This window comes from Delphinus delphis, chromosome 1 (genome assembly GCF_949987515.2).
Source record: "Delphinus delphis chromosome 1, mDelDel1.2, whole genome shotgun sequence".
NCBI lineage: Eukaryota > Metazoa > Chordata > Mammalia > Artiodactyla > Delphinidae > Delphinus > Delphinus delphis.
The window spans coordinates 37,948,921-37,972,504 of NC_082683.1; the positions used below are offsets into that span (position 1 = coordinate 37,948,921).

Genomic DNA, 23,584 nt, shown 5'->3' on the forward strand with positions numbered 1-23,584 from the left:
AAGGAAGTGCTCAAAGAATGATAGGGACATATCAAGAGTATAGCCAAATCTGGGACGATTTGAGCATCAAAATATATAATGAAAGTACTGGATTATAACTCACTGAATAAAACAGATCCATGAGCCATACTAATAAATGAATCAACTGAAAGTTTGGTGAGAAGGGGATACATATTAATTACAAAAGAAGAAAGTACACTGTAGAAGACACGCAGACAGCTTAGATGAAAGCTGGGATCACCAATAATGGGACAAATAATATAGGAAGAACACAGTATCATTGGGATTTCTGCGAGAAATAGATTAGATGAATCCAACCAGATAAATCAAATTGAGGGACATTCTATAAAATTGTTCACTGTATAAAATAATCCTTAACTTGTGTCAAGGGTGTGACAGTCGAGGAAAGACTGCAGAACCATTTCAGATAGGAGACAAGACATGCAACATGTGATTCTAAACTGGATCCTTTTGTTGTTAAGGATTATTGAGACAATTGGTTAAAACTTAAATGGAGTCTGAAAGATGTCAATGCTGTATCAATGTTAAAGTTTGAAATTATTAAAAATAAACCACAATAAGTTCCAAATGTGTAGAACAGAGGCCAGTTTCAGACTTAAAGCAACAGCTAGTGCTGTGAGCCATCCATAAGCTTATGTCTAGTGTTAGGACATGGCATATTTCCCCATAAAAACAGTAAATAGTGATGAGGCTCCGAAGTATTACTAATAAGGTATGTTGCCCAAGGGATAGGAAAAATGTTGCCTGTTCCAACTGGGGAGACAGGCTAGGTCAGCACTCTCCAATAGAACAGTGTGCAATGATGGCAAAGTTCTATTCTGTATTGTCCAATATGCTAATGTGGCTAATGAGACTGAGGTACTGAGTTTTAAATTTTAATTATAATTAAATTTGAATTAATTTATATTCAGTAGTCTTGTGTGGCTAGTGGTTATCATATTAGACAGCTGAGGACTAGGAGTTGCAAACAACTACCTGAGTGATAACTGAGGGAAGCAGTCCCAGCAGACATCGGAAAATTGCCTTTTCACTGCAGTCAACTGTTGCTATGTGGAAATGCACAGCCACTGTTGCCAGATCAATTGTTTTATGTGAAATCTCCCAATTTTTAAATGTGGACAACCAACTTTTTGAAAGCATTAGGCCAAATAAAACACATCTATGGGCTGGCTTTGGCTCACTAGTTTGCAATCTCTGGTTGCACATGAGAAAGACCTATATGTAAACAGTCATACACAGAAAGTGAGCCATGCCAGAAGTGAGAGCCTTGTGCTTCAGAAGTAATCAGCATACTGATATTCAATATAGCCTGCAAGACTGAGGCTTCATAGACAAACATGGCAGTGGAACGTCTGAGAATCTGAAGGATTATGTTTGTAAAAATGGGGCAAAGGGCCACTTTAACTAGAAGCTCTTTCAACCTATTGTCCTAACTACAGGGATGGCCAGCATTTTCCAGCCATTTCTGACTTAGAACCCATTTCACAGTGATGTATAATCCTCACAAATACCTATATACATGGTGCTATTATATTTGTTGTATGTAATCTGATCATTTTCAAACATCTATTAAATTTTCAAACATACAGCAAAGCTGAAATTTTACAGTGAACAGCCCTAAACTCATTACTCAGATTTTAGCGAATATTTAGCAAAGTGTTGGCTAGTTTTATCATAAAGAGGAGGGAATTACCAGAGAAAGCTCTGAATTCTCCTTAGAGGATGCTTAAGTCTGTTGCTGAATACTAAACTGCAAATGAATAGAATGAAACTCCATGTAGCCAGGCAAAGGACTACTGGGTAGCTGTAAACTGAATAATTCCCAAAGCTGTAAGCAGAGGGTTAGGAGATGTTTGAGGTGTTTTTTTTGGGTTTTTTTTTTTTTTGTAATTCTATTTATTTTTGGCTGCGTTGCGTTTTCCTTGCTGCACATGGGCTTTCTCTAGTTGTGGGGAGCGGGGGCTACTCTTTGTTGTGGTGGGCGGGCTTCTCATTGTGGTGGCTTCTCTTGTTCCGGACCACGGGCTCGAGGCGCGCGGGCTTCAGTAGTTGTGGCTGGCGGGCTCAGCAGTTGTGGTTTGTGGGCTTAGTTGCCCTGCGGCATGTGGGATCCTTCCAGACCAGGGATCGAACCTGTGACCCCTGCATTGGCAGACAGACTCCTAACCACTGTGCCACAGGGAAGTCCCCGAGATGTTTGAGTTTGACCAGCTAGAATTCCTGTTGAACTTGCACCTCAGCAGTAGGGCTAAAACTAGCCATAGAGAGAGGCTACTCAAGATAGGCTATAACTAATCTTAAAAAAAGGAACCTTAAAAGGATCAAACTGATTCACAAACAAACAAACAAACAAAACCCTGACTGCCTGTCAGAACAAACTCCAAGACATTTTAAAGAAGACAACAAAATCCAGCCTTTAACAATGTTAATTTCACAATACCAAGCACTCAGTAAAAAAAACTGCTTGACATGCAAAGAAGCAGGTAAATGTGACCAGGAAAAAAATAGTCAATAAACAGACTCCTGGGCATATAGCTGGAGAAAACTATAATTCATTTATATTTTATTTCTGGCTGCATTGGGTCTTTGTTGCTGCATGCAGGCTTTCTCTACTTGTGGCGAGCAGGGCTTCTCTTGTGGAGCACGGGCTCTAGGTGCATGGGCTTCAGTAGTTGTGGCACGTGGGCTCAGTAGTCGTGGCGCATGGGCTTAGTTGCTCCGCGGCACGTGGGATCTTCCCAGACCAGGGCTAGAACCTGTGTGCCCTGCATTGGCAGGCGGATTCTTAACCACTGTGCCACCAGGGAAGTCCCGGAAACTATAATTCAAAAAGATACATGCACCTCAGTGTTCACTGCAGCAATATTTACAATAGCCAAGACATGGAAGTAACCTAAATGTCCACGGACAAGTGAATGGATAAAGAAAATGTGGTATATATATATATATACAATAGAATATTACTCAGCCACAAAAAAGAATGAAATAATGCCATTTGCAGCAACATGGATAGACCTAGAGATTATCATACTAAATGAAGTAAGACAGACAAAGACAAATATCATGTGATGTCGCTTATATGTGAAATCTAAAAAAAAAAAAAAGATACAAATGAACTTATTTACGAAACAGAAATAGACCCACAAACATAGAAAACAAACTTATGGTTACCAAAGGGGAGCGGTTACCAAAGAGGGGGAGGGATAAATTAGGAGTTTGGGATTAACATGTACACACCACTATATATAAAATAGATAACCAACAAGGACGTACTGTATAGCACAGGGAACTATACTCAGTATTTTGTAATAACCTATAAGGGAAAAGAATCTGAAAAAGAATATATATATATTTGTGTGTGTGTGTGTATATATATATATATATATATAAATATATATATGACTCATAGTGCTATACACCTGAAACTAACACAACATTGTAAATCAATTATACTTCAATGAAAAATAAAAAAAGTAAGTAAACAGACCCAGAACGACAGAGATGATAAAATAGTAGACGAGGACGTTGAAATTGCTATGACAAATATGCTCAAGGATTTAATGGCAATCAACATAATGAGAAGTAGAAAATATAAAAATGAATCAAATAGAATTTCTAAAGCTTAAAAATACAGTATCTGAAATAAAAAATTCATTGGACAAGATTAACAAAAGATTAGTCACTGATAAAGAAGAAAAAATTAGTGTACTGGAATGTTCTTGAAGACAGAACAGAAACTATAAAACAGAACAGAAACTATAAAAACTGAAGAACAGGAGAAAAAAACATTAAAAATAAATGAACAGGGATTTCCCTGGTGGTGCAGTGGTTAAGAATCCGCCTGCCAATGCAAGGGACACAGGTTCGAGCCCTGGCCCGGGAAGATCCCACATGCCGTGGAGCAATTAAGCCCGTGTGCCACAAGTACTGAGCCTGCGCTCTAGAGCCCTCGAGCCACAACTACTGAGCCCACATGCCACAACTACTGAAGGCCACACACCTAGAGCCCGTGCTCCGCAACAAGAGAAGCCACCACAATGAGAAGCCTGCGCACTGCAACCAAGAGTAGCCCCCATTCGCTGCAACTAGAGAAAGCCTGCACACAGCAACGAAGACCCAACACAGCCAAAAATAAAAATAAATAAATAAATAATAATAATAATAATAAAACTAAATGACCAAAGGAAAAGTAAGCTGAGGGACAATATCAAATGGCCCAGGAAAGAGAGAAAGAGAGGGAGGGGGTTAGTGGAGGGAAGAGAACAAATATTTGAAGCAGTAATGATTAAAATTTTCCGAATTTGATGAAAATTATAAATCCACAGTTCCCAGAAGCTCAACAGACCCCAACCTGAATAAACACAAAAGAAACCACAACAAGTCACTTATTTTCAACTTTTTGAAAACCAGTGATGAAAATCTTAAACAGAAAATATGTATTACAGGGACTTCCCTGGTGGCACAGTGGTTAAGAATCCGCCTGCCAATGCAGGGGACATGTGTTTGAGGCCTGGTCCAGGAGGATCCCACATGCCGCGGAGCAACTAAGCCTGTGCACCACAACTACTGAGCCTGTGCTCTAGAGCCCACAAGCCACAACTACTGAGCTCGAGTGCCACAACTACAGAAGCCTGCATGTCTAGAGCCCGTGCCCCGCAACAAGAGAAGTCACCGCAATGAGAAGCCTGCACACCGCAACGAAGAGTAGCCCCTGCTTGCTCTCCGCAACTAGAGAAAGCCTGTGTGCAGAAACAAAGACCCAATGCAGCCAAAAATTAAAATAAAAAAAAAAGATCCTGCAGGATCCTGCACATCCTGCTGCATGTGCTAAGACCTGGCACAGCCAAATAAATATTAAAACAAACAAATAGAAACCACTACAGCTAACATCATGTATAATGGTGAAATACTGAATGTGTTCCCCCTAAGAATGGAAGCAAGGTAAGATGTCTTGTCTACTACTCCCACTTGTGTTCAACAGTGTACTGTAAGTCGTAACCAGTGGAGTAAGACAAAGGAAAAAAAAGGTATACAGATTTGAAAAAAGAAGTAAAAGTGACCTCATAAAAGACACGACTTTGTGCACAGAAAATCTGAAAAGGTTTCAAAGAAAGTTACCAAAACAAAATTGCATTTAACAAGGTTTCAAGATACAAGATCTGTTGACAAAAATCAATTGTATTTTAATATGCTAGCATTTTCCTGAAAAGTTAACAAAGTAAGCCTGCCACTTCGAGGAAAACAATTGACAGTATTTGTTGCCAAAGATAAAATCTGCGTTTTCAATGAAATATTAGGATTTTGAAAAACTTGTATGCGCCACTGTGAGTTTAAAAGCTGCCTAACATTTAAAGACTTTTCTGATGAGATCAGTAGTGATATTAACAAATGTGATTTTTTAAAAATATATATTGTATAATGAATGTGAAAACATTTGGAAGATCCGGGACTTCCCTTGTGGCGCAGTGATTGAGAATCCGCCCGCCAATACAGGGGACATGGGTTCGATCCCTGGTCTGGGAAGATCCCACTTGCTGCTGAACAACAAAGCTTGTGCACCATAACTACTGAAACCCGCTCGCCTAGAGCTGGTGCTCTGCAACAAGAGAAGCCACCGCAATGAGAAGCCACAACGAAGAGTAGCCCCTGCTTGCTGCAACTAGAGAAAGCCCACATGCAGCAACGAAGACCCAACGCAGCCAGAAAAAAAAAAAAAGGAAGATCTGCATAACTCAGTGAACCAACAATTTCCAAATAACCACTGTAAGATCTGACAAAATTATGCATGATAGACCAACAGATCTTAATGTAACAGACTATGAAAAGTTCTTTGATATGGTTTCAGATTCTACACTGCCACTAACCTTGAAGGAAACTATCACTTGACAAATTTTGATGTAGTATCAAAGAATACTCAGTTACCTATAAAGGCTATAAAAATACCCCTCTCTTTTCTAACTACATATCTGTGTGAGGCTGGATTTTCTACATATACTTCAACTAGAACAACATATTACAACACATTGAAGAAGAATATCTGAGAATCTAGTTTTATTAAGCCAGACATGAATTTGCAAGAGATTTGTAAAACAATGCCACTCTTCTGACTAAATTTCTTTTAGGGAAATACAATTATTTTTCATAAAGATATTTATGTTAGCATGTAATGGGCTTATTATTTTTTTTAATGAATAAATATTTTTAAAAATTTCTGTTTTAATTTCTAAGCTGGTAAATATTGATAGACAAAATAAACATCTCAATAATTCTCAGTAATTTTTAAGATTTTAAAGAGGTCCCAAGACCAAAACATTTGAGAATCACTGATGTAGTCCAACCCTCTCTCCCTTGTTCCTCCAATTTCTATATGGGTAAACTGAGGTTTGGAGTGGGAAGGGCCCCTTCCCAGGGAGATTGTGGCTGTGGTTCTGACACTCCATGTTTGGTGTAAGCCTTTGAAAACAGGTGTGTCTGGGATACCTCCTCTCTAGTATATTGAATCTTTCTTCATTGGATCCTTATCTGGATTTTAATGTCTTTTTTTTTTTTTTTTTTTTTTTTGCGGTACGCAGGCCTCTCACTGTTGTGGCCTCTCCCGTTGCGGAGCACGGGCTCCGGACGCGCAGGCTCAATGGCCATGGCTCATGGGCCCAGCCGCTCCGCGGCATGTGGGGTCTTCCCGGACCGGGGCACGAATCCGTGTCCCCTGCATTGGCAGGCGCACTCTCAACCACTGCGCCACCAGGGAAACCCTAAATGGCTTTTTTTTTAATTTAATTTTTATTTTATATTAGAGTTGATTTACAATGTTAGTTTCAGGTGTACGGCAAAGTGACTTAGTTATACATATATCCATTCTTTTTCAGATTCTTTTCCCATATAGGTTATTACAATGAGCTTTTTATTTTTGTTTTTTTATAGATTTATTTCATTTATTTATTTTTGGCTGCATTGGGTCTTTGTTGCTGTGCGCGGGCTTTAGTTGTGGTGAGCAGGGGCTACTCTTTGTTGCAGTGCGCAGGCTTCTTATTGTGGTGGCTTCTCTTGTTGCGGAGCACGGGCTCTAGGCAAGTGGATTGAGTAGCTGTGGTGCACGGGCTTCAGTAGTTGTGGCGCACGGGCTTAGTTGCTCCGTGGCATGTGGGATCTTCCCCGACCAGGGCTTGAACCCCTGTCTCCTGCATTGGCAGGTGGATTCTTAGCCACTGTGCCAACCAGGGAAACGCTGAGCTTTTTTTAAAAAAAGGCCTTTCTCTATACATGTACCTCCCTCCACCTTACAACTGCTAGGTCCCTGTAACAAACTTCTCAAAGAAATTTACATTCACATCCCCACTTTCTCATTTTTCACTCCCTCATTCAATAAATATTTATTGAGAGCCAACAATGTATCATATACAGTTCTAGGTGATGATAATTCAACAATGAATCAAACAAAATCCTTGCTCTTTAAATATTACATGCTAGTGAGGGGAGACAAATCCAGAAAAATTGTCCAGAACTTGTAAATGGGCAGAAGAGGATTACTGGGTGATCTTTTATTGTAGTGCTGGGGTATACCTTTGATTGACTTTACATTTACTAGGCTATCTTACAACTTTATAGGGGTAGAGGTTAACTTGTAGAAAACTGATGGCAATGCAAACCTTGTCTGAGAGCAATGCAAATAATTCCTATCCATAGAAATGCAAATGAATTTTTGTCCAGTAGAGATGGAATTTAATTCTCTCTGGTAAAAGATAATCCCCAACATTATAGTTTATTGCTTAATAGGATATTAATGTTTTTGCAACTATTAGCAAATTCATTTCAGCATTCCTTTGGCTGATAATCTAAATCTCTGAAACTCAAATTCTCATTTGAACAAGTCTTACCATCTCACTGGTTCCCTCATTATTTAGGATAATAATGGATAAGCAGTTTATTATGATGAATAAAATCTTTGGCATGTGTTCATTTTATATTTTTATAAGTAATGTTTTTAACCTTTTGAAAATTATTATTTAGCACACTATAAGAAAATAAATACATATCAGGTGATAATAAGTCAGAAGAATAAAAGCAGAGTAAGAGGACAGCTATTGACTGGTGGTGTAGTATATACTAGTGTAGATAGGGTCAGTCAGTCAACAAGTCCTGTACTTCTTTCTCTGAACTATAAGGGGAATCCATCTTCTTCTCTCCATCTTCACTGCCACCACACTAATCCAGACCATGGTCTTCTCTCATCTGATCTCCCTGCCCTACTCCCACCTACTCCGATCGCTGGCTATCAGATGTTCATTTTTAAAAACAATTATCTGATAATGACCCTCCTTTCCACTGGCTCCTGTGGTGGAGTCAAGTTCTGTGGAAGCTTAAAAAATTTGGGAGACCCTCTTTAAGAAAAATAATACAAAAATTAGGTACGAGCCTTGAAAAGGGCAGTGCAAATGACAGGTCCTGAAACTTAAGCTTAATTATCTTCACTATAAAACCGCCTCTGCCTAGAAGTCTAGCCTCGTTTTTCTCTACCTCAGGATGTCTCTCTGTACTTCTGCCTAAAAGGCTCTTCTCGCTCCATTTTGCCTCCCTAACTCCTTCAGTACTCAACTGTCAGCTACCAGTCCTCCCTGATCCCCTAACTGGGTTACGGGACTTTACAGAGTCTGTACAAGCATCCAAACGGAGCCACCACTCTCTGCGACAAATTCTTCTTTTCCAGACCCTCAAAAGATCCCTACGCTGGGCTGGGTTTGCATCTGCGACGTATCGGTGGGCAGAGCCCCAGGAAAGAGCCGTTAACTCTCTCCCCTTTTCGTCCGCACTGGAGCGCACCAACTCTCCGGAACCTGCGCGTCTCCCTTTGCGGTTCCGGTCGGAACTACCCGGCGGCGCACGCAGACATGGCTGCGCTGGTAGGGAGAGGTGTGCGGGACATGCTGAAGCGTGCGGACTTCATGATAGTCCCGCGGAGACAACGACATAAGAAGAAATGGGTAAGGTCCCGTGACAGCAGTGTCTCGCCACCATCCCTCGGGAAACTTCTCCAGCCCTCCCACTTCCCGCGCCCTCAGTTAGGCTCGCTAGTCCAGCGCCCCTGGAACGCCTTGGGCCTCCTTTCCCCCGCCCCTCAGGGGGCGTGACTAGGCCCCTCCCTCTCACATCTGTAACGTCATCGCCTCTGTCCGCCCTTTTATTTCGTCACAAGTCTTCGGCTTTTCCTCTTAAGTCTGCAGACTCCAGACTCCGCCCCTCTATGTTACGCCATCACCTCCGTCCTCATTCTTTCAGTTCTGTCTCGCCTCTTGTTTCCCGGCTCTTGGTTACCTTCCCTTGGGCCCCCACTAACCCTTCCACTTCCCTTCCTCCCTCCCCTTCCCCCTTTCTCTTCCTCCCTCTCCCCTCCCCCCCCGCCCCCACCGCATGACCTCTTATACTCCTTTCCTCCTAAACCTTCCAGCCCAGCCTCTCTCACCCCAGGAAGGTGACATAGCGACTTCCCCTTCTCTCCTTCCGCTGCCCTCCGGGAAAGGATTCAACCCCTTTCTCAGCCTCGAGCCGCCTCTGGCGCCCAGGAAGTTACAGTAGCCACCCTCCCGGCCTTTCCCCCAAGCCCAGGCAAAAGGTGCAGCGACTCCTCTCACCCCATGGGCTCTCCCCACTTATCCAGAGATCCTTTCTCTGGCCTCACTTGTAGCCCTGGAATTTCTTCCATAACTGGCCAGCCCCCCGCCCTACCCCAAGCGATTCCTTCCCCACCCCCACCTCCCCTCTCCCCACCCCCACAGACTCCCCTGCGCCCAGGAAGATGTTCTTTTGAACCCTGTTCTCCACTCCTAGGAAGGCCCTACCGCCAGGAGCCTATCCTCTCGGGTTCGTCCCCCCCAAGTCCTTGTGTTGACCGGTTCCGCCTTGTGGGGTCACCCCTTGCCCGTCTGTGGAGCCCTTATTGCAGCTGGATCAGTCCCCTGAGAACACCATGTCCCTGTCCCCAAGGCCCTTACTTTGACCAACACACTTATCGCTGTTACTGTGGTGGATACCATTCAGCCCCAGTGACCAACCCGGTGACCTCCCCTCCCCTCACTCATGTGCCTTTGGAAACTGGCCCCATGATTTCACCTTCCATCGCTGCTGGGACCCAGGGAACTTGCCCCATAATTTCACCTCCTCTTACTTATAGGCCCCTGGGAACTGGCCTCATAATTTCACCTCCTCATGCTCACTGGCCCATGGAAACTAGACCTATAATTTCCCCACCCCTTTCTCACAGGGTTTTGGAAACTGGGCCCATGACCTCTACTCTGCTCTCTTCCTGGTCCTCAGGGAGGAGTTATAATTATCCTCCTCTTTCCCCAACATCTTCCCCACCCACTGGCAGCTTTTACCATGGCCACGTTAAGCATCCAGACGCTTGTGAACCTAAACCACAGCTTGACCCCCCTCCTGGGAAAAATTACTGTGGCTCCCCACTTTCTTCTCAGGCAGGCACATCTTGTCCCAGCTCACCTCAGGAGGGCTCTTATCACTATTCCCATCTTCCCCCAGATGCCAGCATACCTGCCGCTGGGAGCCCTTACTGTGCCATCCGCCTACCCCCTGGGAGTACTGGCTCTCCTTGCTCGCCCCAGTCCCAGGTTTCCAGGAAGCCTTGCTTTGAGTCCATTTACTCTTGGGAGACTGGTGGGAGCTCTTATGTCTGCATAACCTCAGGCACTACAATTTCTGGTCCACCCTGTCCCCAGGAACCACCTCTTCCTCTGTCCTCCCACTGTCCTTGTTCTGCCTTCTTTCCTTCACCTCCAGGCAACCAGTTTATGTCTCCACTCCAGGCACCCCACTGCAGAGGCTATAAGGAACCCCCTCTCCCTATCCCAGTTTGCCCCCAAGCTAAGTCTCCCAAATCCTCAGAGTTAAAACAGCCATGTGCTCCTCACAGATGTCACTTCCTGGTCACCCAGCACACTCCTCCTGACCGGCCCATGTCGCCTAAGGCCAGCACCTCTCCTCCACCTCCCTCCTGCCCTTCTGGTCTCTCCGGTCCTTCTTGTATGGTGACATCCATCACAACTTGCTCAAATTCCTGCCCCAAAGAACTTCCCCAAGGGACTACCACACCTACTGTGGTCCCTAGAACCCTCAAAACAGTTATCCCCACTTCCCTTCCCCTTCGCCTTCCTTGTGATCCTGTCTTACCCAATAGTTATGCTCAGACCAGCCCCCGAGGACCCCCCATTGGACCCCTCTGCAGTACCCATGTGTATTCTGTGGTTTCCCCCACCTGCCGCAATCCCTGCCTACTCTTTGGTTCCCTCAATCAATCCACAGGTCCCCTTCAGTCTCATAACCAGCCCGTGGTGCCCTGCTGTGGCACCTATAGCACTCCCAGGGGCCCACCCCAACCTCATCGCCAGACTGTGGTGCCTCCTTGTTCTATGCATATCTATTCTTTTATCCCTTTGAGAACACCCCTTGACCCCCCAAATTTACCGATTGCCCCCCGAGCCTGGGGCCATCTTGATACTATGCCCTGTGGCCTCCATGTCTACTCTGTGGTTTCTCGAGACTGCCGCAAGGAGTCTCCCCAGATCCCCTACAGCTGTCCTTTGTCTTCATCCAAGAATTCCAGCTGTAGCACTAATGCCAACTGTAGTTCGACTGTTGTTGTTAGTGAATGCCAGAGTAGTGACAGCCAGAGCACCCTCCAAAGCACAAGTTGGAGCCAGAGTGAGAGTACCCATAGCCCTAGCACAAATTGGAGTCAAAGAAAGAGTTTCCATCTTAGTAGAAGTCTGAATGGGAGCCATGGTACCCATCAAAGCATAAATCAGGAACAGAGTGGGAGTCCTCAACTTTTTGAAAGTCAGAGCCAGAGCGAAAGTACCCAACATAGCAAAAGTCAGGGCCCGATCAAGAGTGCCCTCCGTAACAGAAGTCGGAGCCGAAGCAAGAGTCCCCACCATAACAAGAAATGAGAGCAGAGAAAGAGTTCTGACCAAAAATCCAAAAATCCAGGCTAAAGCAAAATTCATAGACAGTAACAGGGCTGCCAGCCATAGCAAGCAGCCCAGCTGTGGCAACCAGGACCAACTTGTGGACTCCTCAGCTGAGGCCTTTTTTCCCTTTCAGTCTACTTCTGTGCTCTTCAAGCCTGACTCATGCCCCTCTCTGCTACCCTCATAGCAGTCATCCTGTAAGTCCCCACTTTTGTTCACGCCTCAAGGTTTCTGTGAGCTCTCCTCATCCCACCTTCCTGGAGTCTGGGGACTTTCCCAAAATGACCCCCAGCCCTGTGATTCTGAGCATTGTGGTGTCAGTCACTGCATGACCTTAGGTAAGTTACCCTCATCTCTCCACCAAATGTAGAAGGTTGATATTTTTTGTATCCCACTGCGCCATCTCTTGTGGTGCTCACCTAAACTAGGAGACATGAACGTGCTTTAGAAAATGGAAGGACTGTTGAGAAAGAAAACATCTTCTATTTTTAAGCTTGATGCTTCACCCAGGGCCTACATAGTTTCTACCAACCTGCTGTAGACTCTTCTCAAGAGTCCCCTCCAAGGCCTCAAAGGAGTATCCTCTTTATTGGTGACCCCCACATGCTATTGTGAGAGCTATAGCTTACTTTCACAACGCTGAGATAGAAAGGCTGGTTCCCCACTGCTTGTCTCTCACACACTTCTTTGGCAGGCAGAGGCAGGATGCAAAGACAGGGTGCAAAGAGGAGTGGGCACTAGCTGGATCCACGTTTGCCCCAGCGCTCTGAGGTACTACTGGTGGGGTCAGGCAGTAAGGGGATAGAGGCAAGACTGGAAGACCAATAGGCCTGTTCTCATTCTTTTAGGCTGCCACAGAGCCCAAATTTCCTGCCACTCGACTGGCTCTGCAGAATTTTGACATGACCTACAGTGTGCAATTTGGGGATCTTTGGCCATCGATCCGGGTCAGTCTCCTCTCAGAGCAGAAGTATGGTGCACTGGTCAATAACTTTGCTGCCTGGGATCGTGTGAGTGCTGAGCTGGAGCAGCTGAGTGCAAGGGACTTCGTGAATGAAGCTATCTTCCACGGGGAACCAGAACCTGAGAATGGCCAAACTGCAGCTCCACCCCCTGCCTCCTGGGCCTGCAGTCCAAACCTTCGGTGCTTCACTTTCGCCAGAGGGGATGTCAGCCGTTTCCCTCCTGCCAGGTAGGATCTGGAGCTGTGGCTAGGGCTGTTCTGAGTGTCTGTTGGAAGTAGACAGGAAGAGGCACTGCTCCTGTCCTGTTTAATAGGGATCTTAATATTGCTAATATTTACTGAGTACTTATACATGCTGGGCATTATCTCCTTTTGTTCTGTCAACAGCCCTCTGAGGTGGGTAATATTATTGTTTTTCTTTACATTTGAGGAAACTGAGGTGCAGAGAAGTTAAGGTACTTATTTGCTTTAGGTCCCTTAGATAGTAAGTGGTGAAGCTAGTATTTAGACCTAGGCAGTCTGACCTCAGAACCTGCACTTTGAACCTGCTTAAGTGCCCCACTTCTACCGCCTAAGTAAGAAAAAAAACAAAAAACCTTTTTACATGAGCACCCTCTCCAGTTAAAATGTGTGTTATTTACAACTGCTTTCTCACTTGCCCCCATCATAGTGAGTAGGACAAGTAACCTCATGATACCAAATAAGAGGTGGGACTTGCCTAGGAAATAGGGCTTGCTTAGGGACACAAAGTTAGTACCAGACCAGACTGGGGTAAAAAAAAAGGAGTCCTTCCAGTCATCTTATCCAATGCTCAGATGTATATGAAGTTGAATGAAAAAAGACTGTAATAAAATGCTAAATTGAGAAAAGGAGAGCTCAGTGTTAGCTGTAGGATGTGGGAATTGATCTTTGAAGGACTGATTCATTCATTCAACAAATATTTATTGTCTGCCAAATGCTAGGCACTCTTAAGCGCACAAGTCCTCATGGAGCTTGCGGCCTAGTGAGGGAGATAACTTTTAAAAAACTATTTATGGTTGTGATAAGTGCTACAGAAAAAAGTACAAGATGCTATGAAGTCTTACAGTTAGGAGATCTAATGCTGAGGAAGTGAAATTTAAGCTAAGACCTGAAAGCCGAGTAGGAATTAAAGCTGGTGGCTTGGAAGTGGGGATGGGAGAGTGATGTGAGGCTACAGAAGAGGGCTAGAGACAGATTTTGAAGGTTTTACAGGCCTTATGGGATCATGGACTTTTTCTCTAAAAGGAAGAGGGAGCCATGAAAGGTTGGTTTGTTTGTTTTGTTGTTGGTGGTTTTTTGTTTGTTTTTGGTCACACCGTGTGGCATGCAGGATATTAGTTTCCTGACCAGGGGTCGAATCTGTGCTCCCTGCAGTGGAAGCTCAGAGTCTTAATCACTGGGCATCCAGGGAAGCCCCAGCCATGAAAGGTTTTAAGCTGGGGAATAACATGATCAGATCTGAATTTTTAAAATATCATTCTGGCTGCTGTGTGGAAAATAGATTGGAGAGGGGCAAGAAATGGAGTTGTAAATTAGGAGGCTTTTGCAATTGTCTTAGCTGCTGGTTTGAGGGAAGACTGCATGCTTAAGAGAAGTAAGAGATGAGGTTGGAAAAGTACATGGGGGCCATGTGTGGGAATCTTGAATGTCACGAGCTTTCAGGTTGGGGGAAGGGGATTTTCCTGGTGGTCCAGGGTTGCTTATAAATGGCTGGAATTACCAGGGCTGGGCAGCTTCAGACATGTGCCTTTTAATTCATATTGCTGTAATTGCAATACGTTCATCTGTTCTAGAGAACCACTGAAGACGGTTTCTGAATAGAGGAAAGGTAATAATGTACAGTGGTTAAGAAAACCTAGGTTTGGATCCTGTCTTCACCACTTATTAGACGTGTGGCATTGGATAACTGAGCCTTGGTTTCCTTATCAGGAAAATAATCTGGAAAGTAATGGTAGTAATAGCTGACAGTATAGCTCACTGTGCCAGCTACTGTTCTAAGTACTTGTCTTCTATTACTTCCTTTAATTCTTACACTAATCCTATCTGATAGGTACTCTTATTACAGATGAGGAAACTGAGGCACAGGAAGTTGAGTAATTTGCAGAAGGTCATACAACTGATGAGCAACTGGGCTGGATTTGAGATCCAGGCAGTCAGGCTCTATAATCTGGGTTCTCCTGCCTCACAGGGTTGTGGTGAGGATTAAAGGAAATGATGCATATTAAACACCTAGTATAGTACCTGCAATATCGATGTTATTCCTATCAAGGTTGTGCTTCAGGAAGATCATTTTAGTCACTGTGAGGAGGGCATAGATGGGAGCAGGATTAGAGACCAATTTGGAGGCACTGGCTTTAGGCAGATCAATGGAGTAAGACCCATGTGGTTTCCTAAGTTGCCTGAGGACATCCTGAGAGTAGTGGGGGAAGCAGCCCTCTATGTTTGAGTTTTTTTTCCTTCTCGTCTTGATGGGCTCCCTGTAAATCAAGGGGATCTTAATCTCTTGGGAGTTCAAGGATGTATTTAGGGAGTCCAGGAACCTCCTGAAATTGAGAAATTGTTGTGCTGCTTTTTTTTTTTTTAAAGTTTATTTATTTTTTATTTATTTATTTTTGGCTGTGTTGGGTCTTTGTTGCTGCGTGCAGGCTTTCTCTAGTTGCGGTGAGCAGGGGCTACTCTTCTTTGTGGTGCGCAGGCTTATTGCGGTGGCTTCTCTTGTCGCAGAGCACAGGCTCTAGGCGCGCAGGCTTCAGTAGTTGTGGTGTGCAGGCTCAGTAGTTGCGGCACAAAGTGTGATTTGACTTTGAAAATATCCTATCATGGCCTGAGCCCATTTGTGAATGCCAGAGGTGTTATGACCTCGAGACTGGGGATTGTAGGTCTTATAGCTGATTCTCAGTGGTGCTCTGTCTTATATCTTGTCACATCTTTCTTCCAGAGCCTTCCTGTCAGGTCAGCAAGGACCAAGTTTCTGCCTCCTTGAGGCTGTCGCCAAAGGCTGTCCGCGCTGAACCGTGTCTCAGGCTGAATGGCTGCACCACAGTTGCCCTTATGACAAGTGGGTTGGGAGTGAGAAGGCCTTCTGTGACAACAACCTGTCTGTTGTCCCTCTCTCTCTACCCACATGGGTGCTGCCTCTCTCCATGCCTTATTAGCTCTCATTTGGACTCTTGTAACAGCTTTCCCACTGGTGTCTCTGTTTCTAATTTGTTCTTTGTAGCCCACCTAGCTTTCTAAAACTCTAACTAGCCAATCATGTCATTTTCTTTTTTTTTTTTTTTTTTTTTTTGCGGTACGCGGGCCTCTCACTGTTGTGGCCTCTCCCGTTGCAGAGCACAGGCTCTGGACGCGCAGGCTCAGCGGCCATGGCTCACGGGCCCAGCCGTTCCGCGGCATGTGGGATCTTCCCGGACCGGGGCACAAACCCGTGTCCCCTGCATCGGCAGGCGGACTCTCAACCACTGCGCCACCAGGGAAGCCCCCATGTCATTTTCTTTAAAAACTTTTGGTAACTGCCTACAGGTTATAGTCCAAACTCCTTAGCATAGGGTTTAAGACCTTTTACCACCTTGGCCTCTATCTGCTTTCCAACTTCAATCTAATGTACCTTGTATTTCTAACACACCGGATTTCTCACTGTGTCTGAAAGAAGTTATGAGTTTGCATGCATCTGTGCCTTTGCTTTTTCTTTTTTATTCTGCTTGGAATGCTCCTCTTCCCTTTTTTTTTTTTTAACCGAATGAAGGCCCATTCCTTCATCAGATCTAACTCAGGTAACTCTGACTCTGACAGGCACAGTGGATGGCACTCTTTCCTGAACCCACAAAGCACTTTGTATCTCAATATGTAACCTAATAAAACTGAGTTCCTACTACATGCCATTCACTGTTTCAGGTGTTGGGGATGTTATAATGAACAAAGCAAGACAAAGTCCCTACCTTCATTCTAATAGGGAGAGAGAGAAGGGGTAAAATACACACAAACCTATACATATAAAGTGAATAATAAATACTTTAAAGAAAAAGAATGCAAGATAGATAGATGGGAGTAGGGGACTGCTATTTTTAGTTGGAGTAGTCAGGGTATGCCAGTGCCTCTTTGATGAGGTAACTTTTGAGGAGGACCTGAAAGAAGTGAGGAAGCAAATGAGGGTTATTTGGAGGGAGAGTGTTGTAGGCAAAAAGCACAACAACTACAAAAGCCTGAGACAGGAGTATGCATGGCTTAATTAAGGAGTAGCAAGATGGCTGGTGTGGCTGAAATAGAGTGAGTTGATCTGTGTTTTAAAAGGCTGCTCTGGCTGCTATGTAGATGAATGAGTGAGTAAGTACACAACTGAGTGTGGGTCTGAGAAATTAGTTTTTGCTGAGTAGAGCTCAGTAGCCCCTGAGGGCATGGACTTGTGACCTTGACTTCCAGTGGGTCTCCTGACTTGGAATTTGACTCTAAGGTGGTCTCCTCTCTTCTAGGCTTGGCAGCCTGGGTGTCATGGATTACTACCTGATGGATGCTGCCTCCTTGCTGCCTGTCCTGGCCCTCGGCCTGCAGCCTGGTGACACTGTGCTTGACCTGTGTGCCGCCCCTGGGGGAAAGACACTAGCATTGCTTCAGACTGGCTGTTGCCGTAAGTCAGAGGGCTGGTGTCTTGGCAGGGAGGGCTCCCGACCTCACCCAGTCAAGGGCACACTAAATATGATGGGCTTTCTGGTCTGGGTCACAGGTAGAATAGTGCTTGCTTGCTAAGCTGGTGTGTTTTTTCTGTTTGCAATGATTTTCTCTCTTTCTCTGTTAGTTGGCCAGGGAAGACTGGTGATCAGAGCAAGGTCTCTGAAGGCAGATTAAAACAGAGCCCTGATTAATCTACCACATGACACTTTCATCCCTCTGCATCTGTTTACTTTGTGTCTAAGATTAAGTTCCATTTCCTTAGCCTGCCAGCTAAAGTGATAAGATCTGGCTGCAGCAGCCTGTTATAGCTTTATTTTCCTTTTTTAATAAATTTATTTATTTTTGGCTGCGTTGAGTCTTCGTTGCTGCACACGGGCTTTCTCTAGTTGCGGTGAGTGGGCTTCTCACTGCAGTGGCTTCTCTTGTTGTGGAGCACAGGCTCTAGGTGCGCGGGCTTCAGTAGTTGTGGCTCACAGGCTCTAGAGCGCAGGCTCAGTAGTTGTGATGCACAGGCTTAGTTGCTCCAGGCATGTGGGATCTTCCTGGACCAGGGCTCGAACCCGTGTCCCCTGCATTGGCAGGTGGATTCTTAACCACTGCACCACCAGGGAAGTCCCCCGTTATAGCTTTACTGTGTCATTCTGCCCCAGGCTTTATGTGCTTCTGCCAAAACCTGCTATTCTTTGTTGCCTGAATAAGCCTCCAACTTTGCCATGTTATGGATTCTCTCTGGAATACCCCCACCTTATCACAGCTGACCTGTCAATGCCCTTTAAGCTTTCCAGCCTCAGCTCAAGTGTACCACCTCCTGGAAGTCTTCCCTCGTGATCCCTGCTGGCCAGTTGAGAAGTGCTGCCTCTGTCTCCTGTGCTCCCACACCATGGGCATCACCTTTGCAACTGTTAGCACATTAGCCTTGCATCAGAGCTTTACTGCGTATGCATCTTCTTCCTCCTCAAGATTATAAATTCCTTGAGGACAGGCCCAAGTCTTACTCAATAGTATAGCCCAGGCTGGGCCTTATACATTGTAAGTATTCACTTCAACCATCCGTTGGCCAACATCCTGCCTTAAATAGGCAGTATTTTTATCTTGAGAAATATCCACAAGGGGGCTGTATTTTTCACACTGATCCTGGAACTCAGCCAGGCTTAACTTGCCATATGCCCTAGCCTTTTTGTTGGGCCTGGATCCTTCTTTTCCAGTTCTCATTAGCCAACTTGCACAGTTTGAGTCAGCTTCCAGCCTCAAGGTAGGTCCTACAGGTGATTCAGAGAGGTACCACATTTGATCACCAGCTCTGGAAGTCCAGAGAGAATGGAGAAGAAATGTTGATATGGTTTAAGGGGTCCAATTCAAGGGAGCCCAGCCTGTGTACTGGGCTGTGTTAATCTGACTGAGTGCTGTGAGAATCCATCAGAAGGGGGAATGGATAAGGTAGGGTTACTTGGATGAGGAGGGACTGGCACTCAGAAGAGGAAGAAGGGCCAAGGAGAAGTAACTGAGAGTTGCTTTTCTAAGGTATGCTGAATTACCAACACCTCACCCTTATCCCAGTTCCTCACTCAAATGACTCTGTGATCCCAAGGAGATAGGAATTACAGGGTAAGAAGGGACCAGCCCTCATATTTTATGGAGGGGGAAATTGAGCTCTAGAGAGATTAAATAATTTGAATCTTTTTTTTTTTTTTTTTGGCGGTACGTGGGCCTCTCACTGTTGTGGCCTCTCCTGTTGCAGAGCACAGGCTCCGGATGCGCAGGCTCAGTGGCCATGGCTCACGGGCCCAGCCGCTCGCGGCATGTGGGATCTTCCTGAACTGGGGCACGAACCCGCGTCCCCTGCGCAGGCGGACTCTCAACCACTGCGCCACCAGGGAAGCCCAATAACTTGAATCTTTTACATGAGTTGGAGGTAGAGCCAGAACTAGAGCCCAGCTTTTCTTTTCTCAGTTGATATCCTGCTGCAAATTCCTCTTGAGCAGAGAATCCAATTTTGACTTCTTTGAGTGCCCTCAAAAATTGGGACATATTTCTTTGTGGGAAGACTAAGCTGGTTCACCATTGGATAAGGTATGTATTCTCTAGTTCTTCACCACAGTGCCACAGTGCCCACTGCTCCCTTTCACTCCTTGACTCTGAGGCCACGTATCAGTTGCCATTTATCATTAAGCTTGCAGTAATATTATTTCTTATAGTAGAGCCAAGAGCAAAGTGAGATATTTCTTGAACTCATGTCTATCACAAAAGGGAAAATGAAAGAAAGATGATGAATCATTTAGGATTAGATTTGGTCATATACAATAGAAAACTCAACTAACTGGCTTAAAGAAGAAATGTTTATTTCTCTCTTACAGAGAGCTGGGATATAGGCAGTCCAGGGCTGGTATGGAGACTCCACAATTATTAGGGGACTTGGACTTCTTTCTTTTTGCAACTATTTTATTGCTGGCTTCCATCCCCAGGATTGCCTCGTGGTCCTCATGACTGCTGGAACTTCAGTCATCACATTCAAATTCCAGGCAGGAAGAAAAGACTGAACAAAAGGGGCACATCTCCTGATTGTATCAGCTCCTTTTAAACATTTTCCCAGAAGTTCCACACAATAATTCTGCCTACAACTCATTGACCAAAACTTAGTCATATAGTCTTACTTGGTTGTCAAAAGAGGCTGGGAAATGTAGTGTTTTGGGGAATATTGCTTCCCCCTCCCTCAAATAAAATTGGAGTTCTATTACTAAGGAATAAGAGGAGAGTAAATTTTGGGTAAATAATGTGTAGTATCTACCAAAGATGAAGAGAGACACATATTTCAAGAAAAGTGGGAGAGAACGTATTTCTTTAGAAATAAATGTTTTAACCTGGTCTGCTTTATTTATTTACATAACCTTTCTGGCCTATGTCGGTGTTTGCCTTTGCAACCCCCCACTCCGGAGTGTCTAGTACTGTGCTATGCATGTAATAAACGTTTCTCCTCCACCTGCCCCTGCCCCTGGGGTCTGCATTGATTGGCTATGCCTGAGAATTGGTCTGACTCTCCATTAGCACCATTGCTGGTGGGTTGTTTTCTTTTGCTGTGGCCTCTGAAGTTGCTTTATTCCTGCGGGCATAAGATGTTCATACTACCCAAAACGTCTGTAGATTCAGTGCAATCCCTGTCAAGATTCCAATGGCATTTTTTACAGAAGTAGAAAAAACAATCCTAAAATTTATGCTCCCACAGGCAATCTCGCTGCCAATGATCTCTCCACTTCACGAGCAGGCAGACTACAGAAGGTCCTTCACAGCTATGTGCCTCAAGATGTCAGGGATAGGAATCGAGTTCGAGTCACATCATGGGATGGAAGGAAGTGGGGAGAACTGGAGGGGGACATCTATGACCGGGTGAGTGATTCCTGACCTGGGACATCCAGCTAGCCAAATCTGGCATCCCCATCCTGGCTCTAGGCCCTGAGGGGGTAAGATCTAGCCATATATATTTGAGCATGTACGGCTGACTGTGGACCTGGCCAACTCTCCATGGGTGATTTGGTGAAAACAGCCATCTGTAGAATTGTTAGCTCAGTTTAGATAACTGGCTACTATCTTCATTAGAGGCAATTAGCAAAAAGAGTTTTAACCTGTCTGACTGGAAAAAAAATTATTAGGCTTATTTTATTTTGCAACTCACTTGGTTGCACAGTAACCCTCATTAAATTAATATGAATAAGCTCATTTTATTTATTTTTGAATATTAATACAGTACATGGTACAAAATGTAGAAGGCACAGCATGGTATCCAGGGAAAAGTATGTTTCCCTCTTACTCCTGTCTCACAGCCATCTACTTCCTCTCCCTCCAGATGACTATTGTCTGTATTTTCTCCTGTTTCCTCTTAAAATATTTTCTTTGTGTATATACAAATATAAATGTGTATTTTAAATCTACAAACAATAAATGCTGGAGAGGGTGTGGAGAAAAGGGAACCCTCCCACACTGTTGGTGGGACTGTAAATTGGTGCAGCCACTATGGAGAACAGTACGGAGGTTCCTTAAAAAACTAAAAGTAAAAAAAAAAAAAAAAAAAAACTAAAAGTAGAACTACCATACGACGCAGCAATCCCACTGCTGGGCATATACCCTGAGAAAACCATAATTCAGAAAGAGTCATGTACCACAATGTTAATTGCAGCACTATTTACAATAGCCAGGACATGGAAGCAACCTAAGTGTCCATCGACAGGTGAATGGATAAAGAAGATGTGGCACATATATACAATGGAATATTACTCAGTCATGAAAAGAAACGAAATTGAGTTATTTGTAGTGAGGTGGATGGACCTAGAGTCTGTCATACAGTGTGAAGTAAGTCAGAAAGAGAAAAACAAATACCTTTTGCTAGAGAAAAACAAATACCGTATGCTAACTCATATATATGAAATCTGAAAATTAAAAAATGGTCCTGATGAACCTAGGGGCAAGACAGGAATAAAGACGCAGACATAGAGGATGGACTTGAGGACACGGGGAGGGGCAAGGGTAAGCTGAGACGAAGTGAGAGAGTAGCATTGGCATATATACACCACCAAATGTAAAATAGATACCTAGTGGGAAGCAGTTGCATCGCACAGGGAGATCAGCTCCGTGCTTTGTGACCACATGGAGGGGTGGGAGGGAGACACAAGAGGGAGGGGATATGGGGATATATGTATACATATAGCTGATTCACTTTGTTATACAGCAGAAACTAACACAACATTGTAAAGCAATTATACTCCAATAAAGATGTTAAAAAAAAAAAAGGAATGGTAGTATATTATGTTTACTATTCTGAACTTTATTTATTTAAATTTAATAATGTGCCTTGAAGTTCAAGCTTTTGTTTTTGTTTTTGGAGTATAATTGCTGGATAACAGTTTATATGTACTTAGGGTATTGACAGAGGTTACTAAATCACTCCCTATGGAGGCCAAATCAGTTTCATTTCTACTGGTAATGAATAAGAGTACTGTTTCCTCATATCCTGCCACCATTGATGTTGTCCAACTTTTTGTTTTTTGCCAAACTGAAGCATCTAATTTGCATTTTGTTATGAAGTTGAAAGTCATTTCATATATATTTTTTAATTTTAAAAATGTATTTATTTTATTTTATTTATTTTTGGCTGCATTTGTTGCTGTGTGCAGGTTTTTTCTCTAGTTGCGGAGATCCAAGCAGTATGGATCCTGGCGGAGTCCTGGCTCTATCACTTATCAGCCAGAGAAGTTTGGGCAAGTTAACCTTTCAGTTTAAGCTTTAGTTTCTTCATCTGTAAAATAAGGATAATAGTAGTGCCTATCACATAGGTGAAGATTAAATAAGAATGCATTTAGCATAGCTCCTGGTATATAGAAAGCATTTAATAATATTGTCATCATCACAATCCTTATTATATTATTTCCATTCATCGGTCCTAGCTATGCCTTTTAGAACAGTGAGCTGCCTCCCATTTCACATCAAAATGCTTCAGACATTTGAAAACAGCTTTAATGTCCTGAAGATGTCTTTGTTAATTTATTTGTTGAACAAATAGTTGTGCACACTATAACATAGTAACACATACTACGTGTTAGGCAAGGGTGAAGCACTTTAAATGCAAAGAAGAATACTATCTCAGGGCTCCATACACTCTTGGTAACTCTGTCTCTCCCCCAACTCTACCTGGCCATCAGCTGGAGTGCCAGAGCTCTGCATTTTCATGGCAAGATACCTACCTGCCTCCCCACTCACAGCTTTCTTTTTATAGGTGTTGCAGTTATACCTTTACCCATCTCTTTATATTTAGCCTTGTTAAATCACTTCCTTTTAGATATGTCTCATATATTGCATAGAGTTGGGTTTTGCTTTGTGAACGAATCTGTAAATTTTATTCTTTTAAAACAATTGTCACGATATATTTGGTTTTGGCTCTGTCAAA

General features: G+C 43.9%; 2 protein-coding genes across 3 annotated transcripts in view; both read left to right on the forward strand.

Moving 5' to 3' along the window:
* Positions 1 to 8,897: 8,897 nt before the first annotated feature.
* Positions 8,898 to 23,584, forward strand: part of NSUN4 (NOP2/Sun RNA methyltransferase 4) — a 34,789-nt gene continuing 20,102 nt past the window's right edge. Inside the window, exons 1-5 of one of the 2 annotated variants that reach the window (XM_060021562.1) lie at positions 8,898 to 8,999; positions 12,848 to 13,191; positions 17,454 to 17,608; positions 20,873 to 21,033; positions 22,815 to 22,898. In XM_060021562.1, the coding sequence (XP_059877545.1) occupies positions 8,907 to 8,999; positions 12,848 to 13,191; positions 17,454 to 17,608; positions 20,873 to 21,033; positions 22,815 to 22,898 (837 nt within the window). In that variant the 5' untranslated portion in view covers positions 8,898 to 8,906. The remainder of the gene's footprint in view (positions 9,000 to 12,847; positions 13,192 to 17,453; positions 17,609 to 20,872; positions 21,034 to 22,814; positions 22,899 to 23,584) is intronic. The other variant, XM_060021554.1, reaches the window with a different exon arrangement.
* On the forward strand, positions 9,427 to 12,158 carry LOC132425295 (sperm head and tail associated protein-like). The gene is made up of 3 exons (XM_060011619.1): positions 9,427 to 9,487; positions 10,000 to 11,736; positions 12,133 to 12,158. The coding sequence occupies exons 1-3, from the start codon at positions 9,427 to 9,429 to the stop codon at positions 12,156 to 12,158; spliced, it is 1,824 nt and encodes a 607-aa protein (XP_059867602.1).

Coding starts and splice junctions, on each gene's coding strand:
- LOC132425295 (XM_060011619.1), top strand. CDS start 9,427: ATGACCTCTTATACTCCTTTCCTCCTAAACCTTCCAGCCCAGCCTCTC. Junction 9,488..9,999: donor GCCTCTCTCACCCCAGGAAG/GTGACATAGCGA, acceptor CCTGTCCCCAAG/GCCCTTACTTTGACCAACAC. Junction 11,737..12,132: donor AAGTTGGAGCCAGAGTGAGA/GTACCCATAGCC, acceptor TTTCCCTTTCAG/TCTACTTCTGTGCTCTTCAA.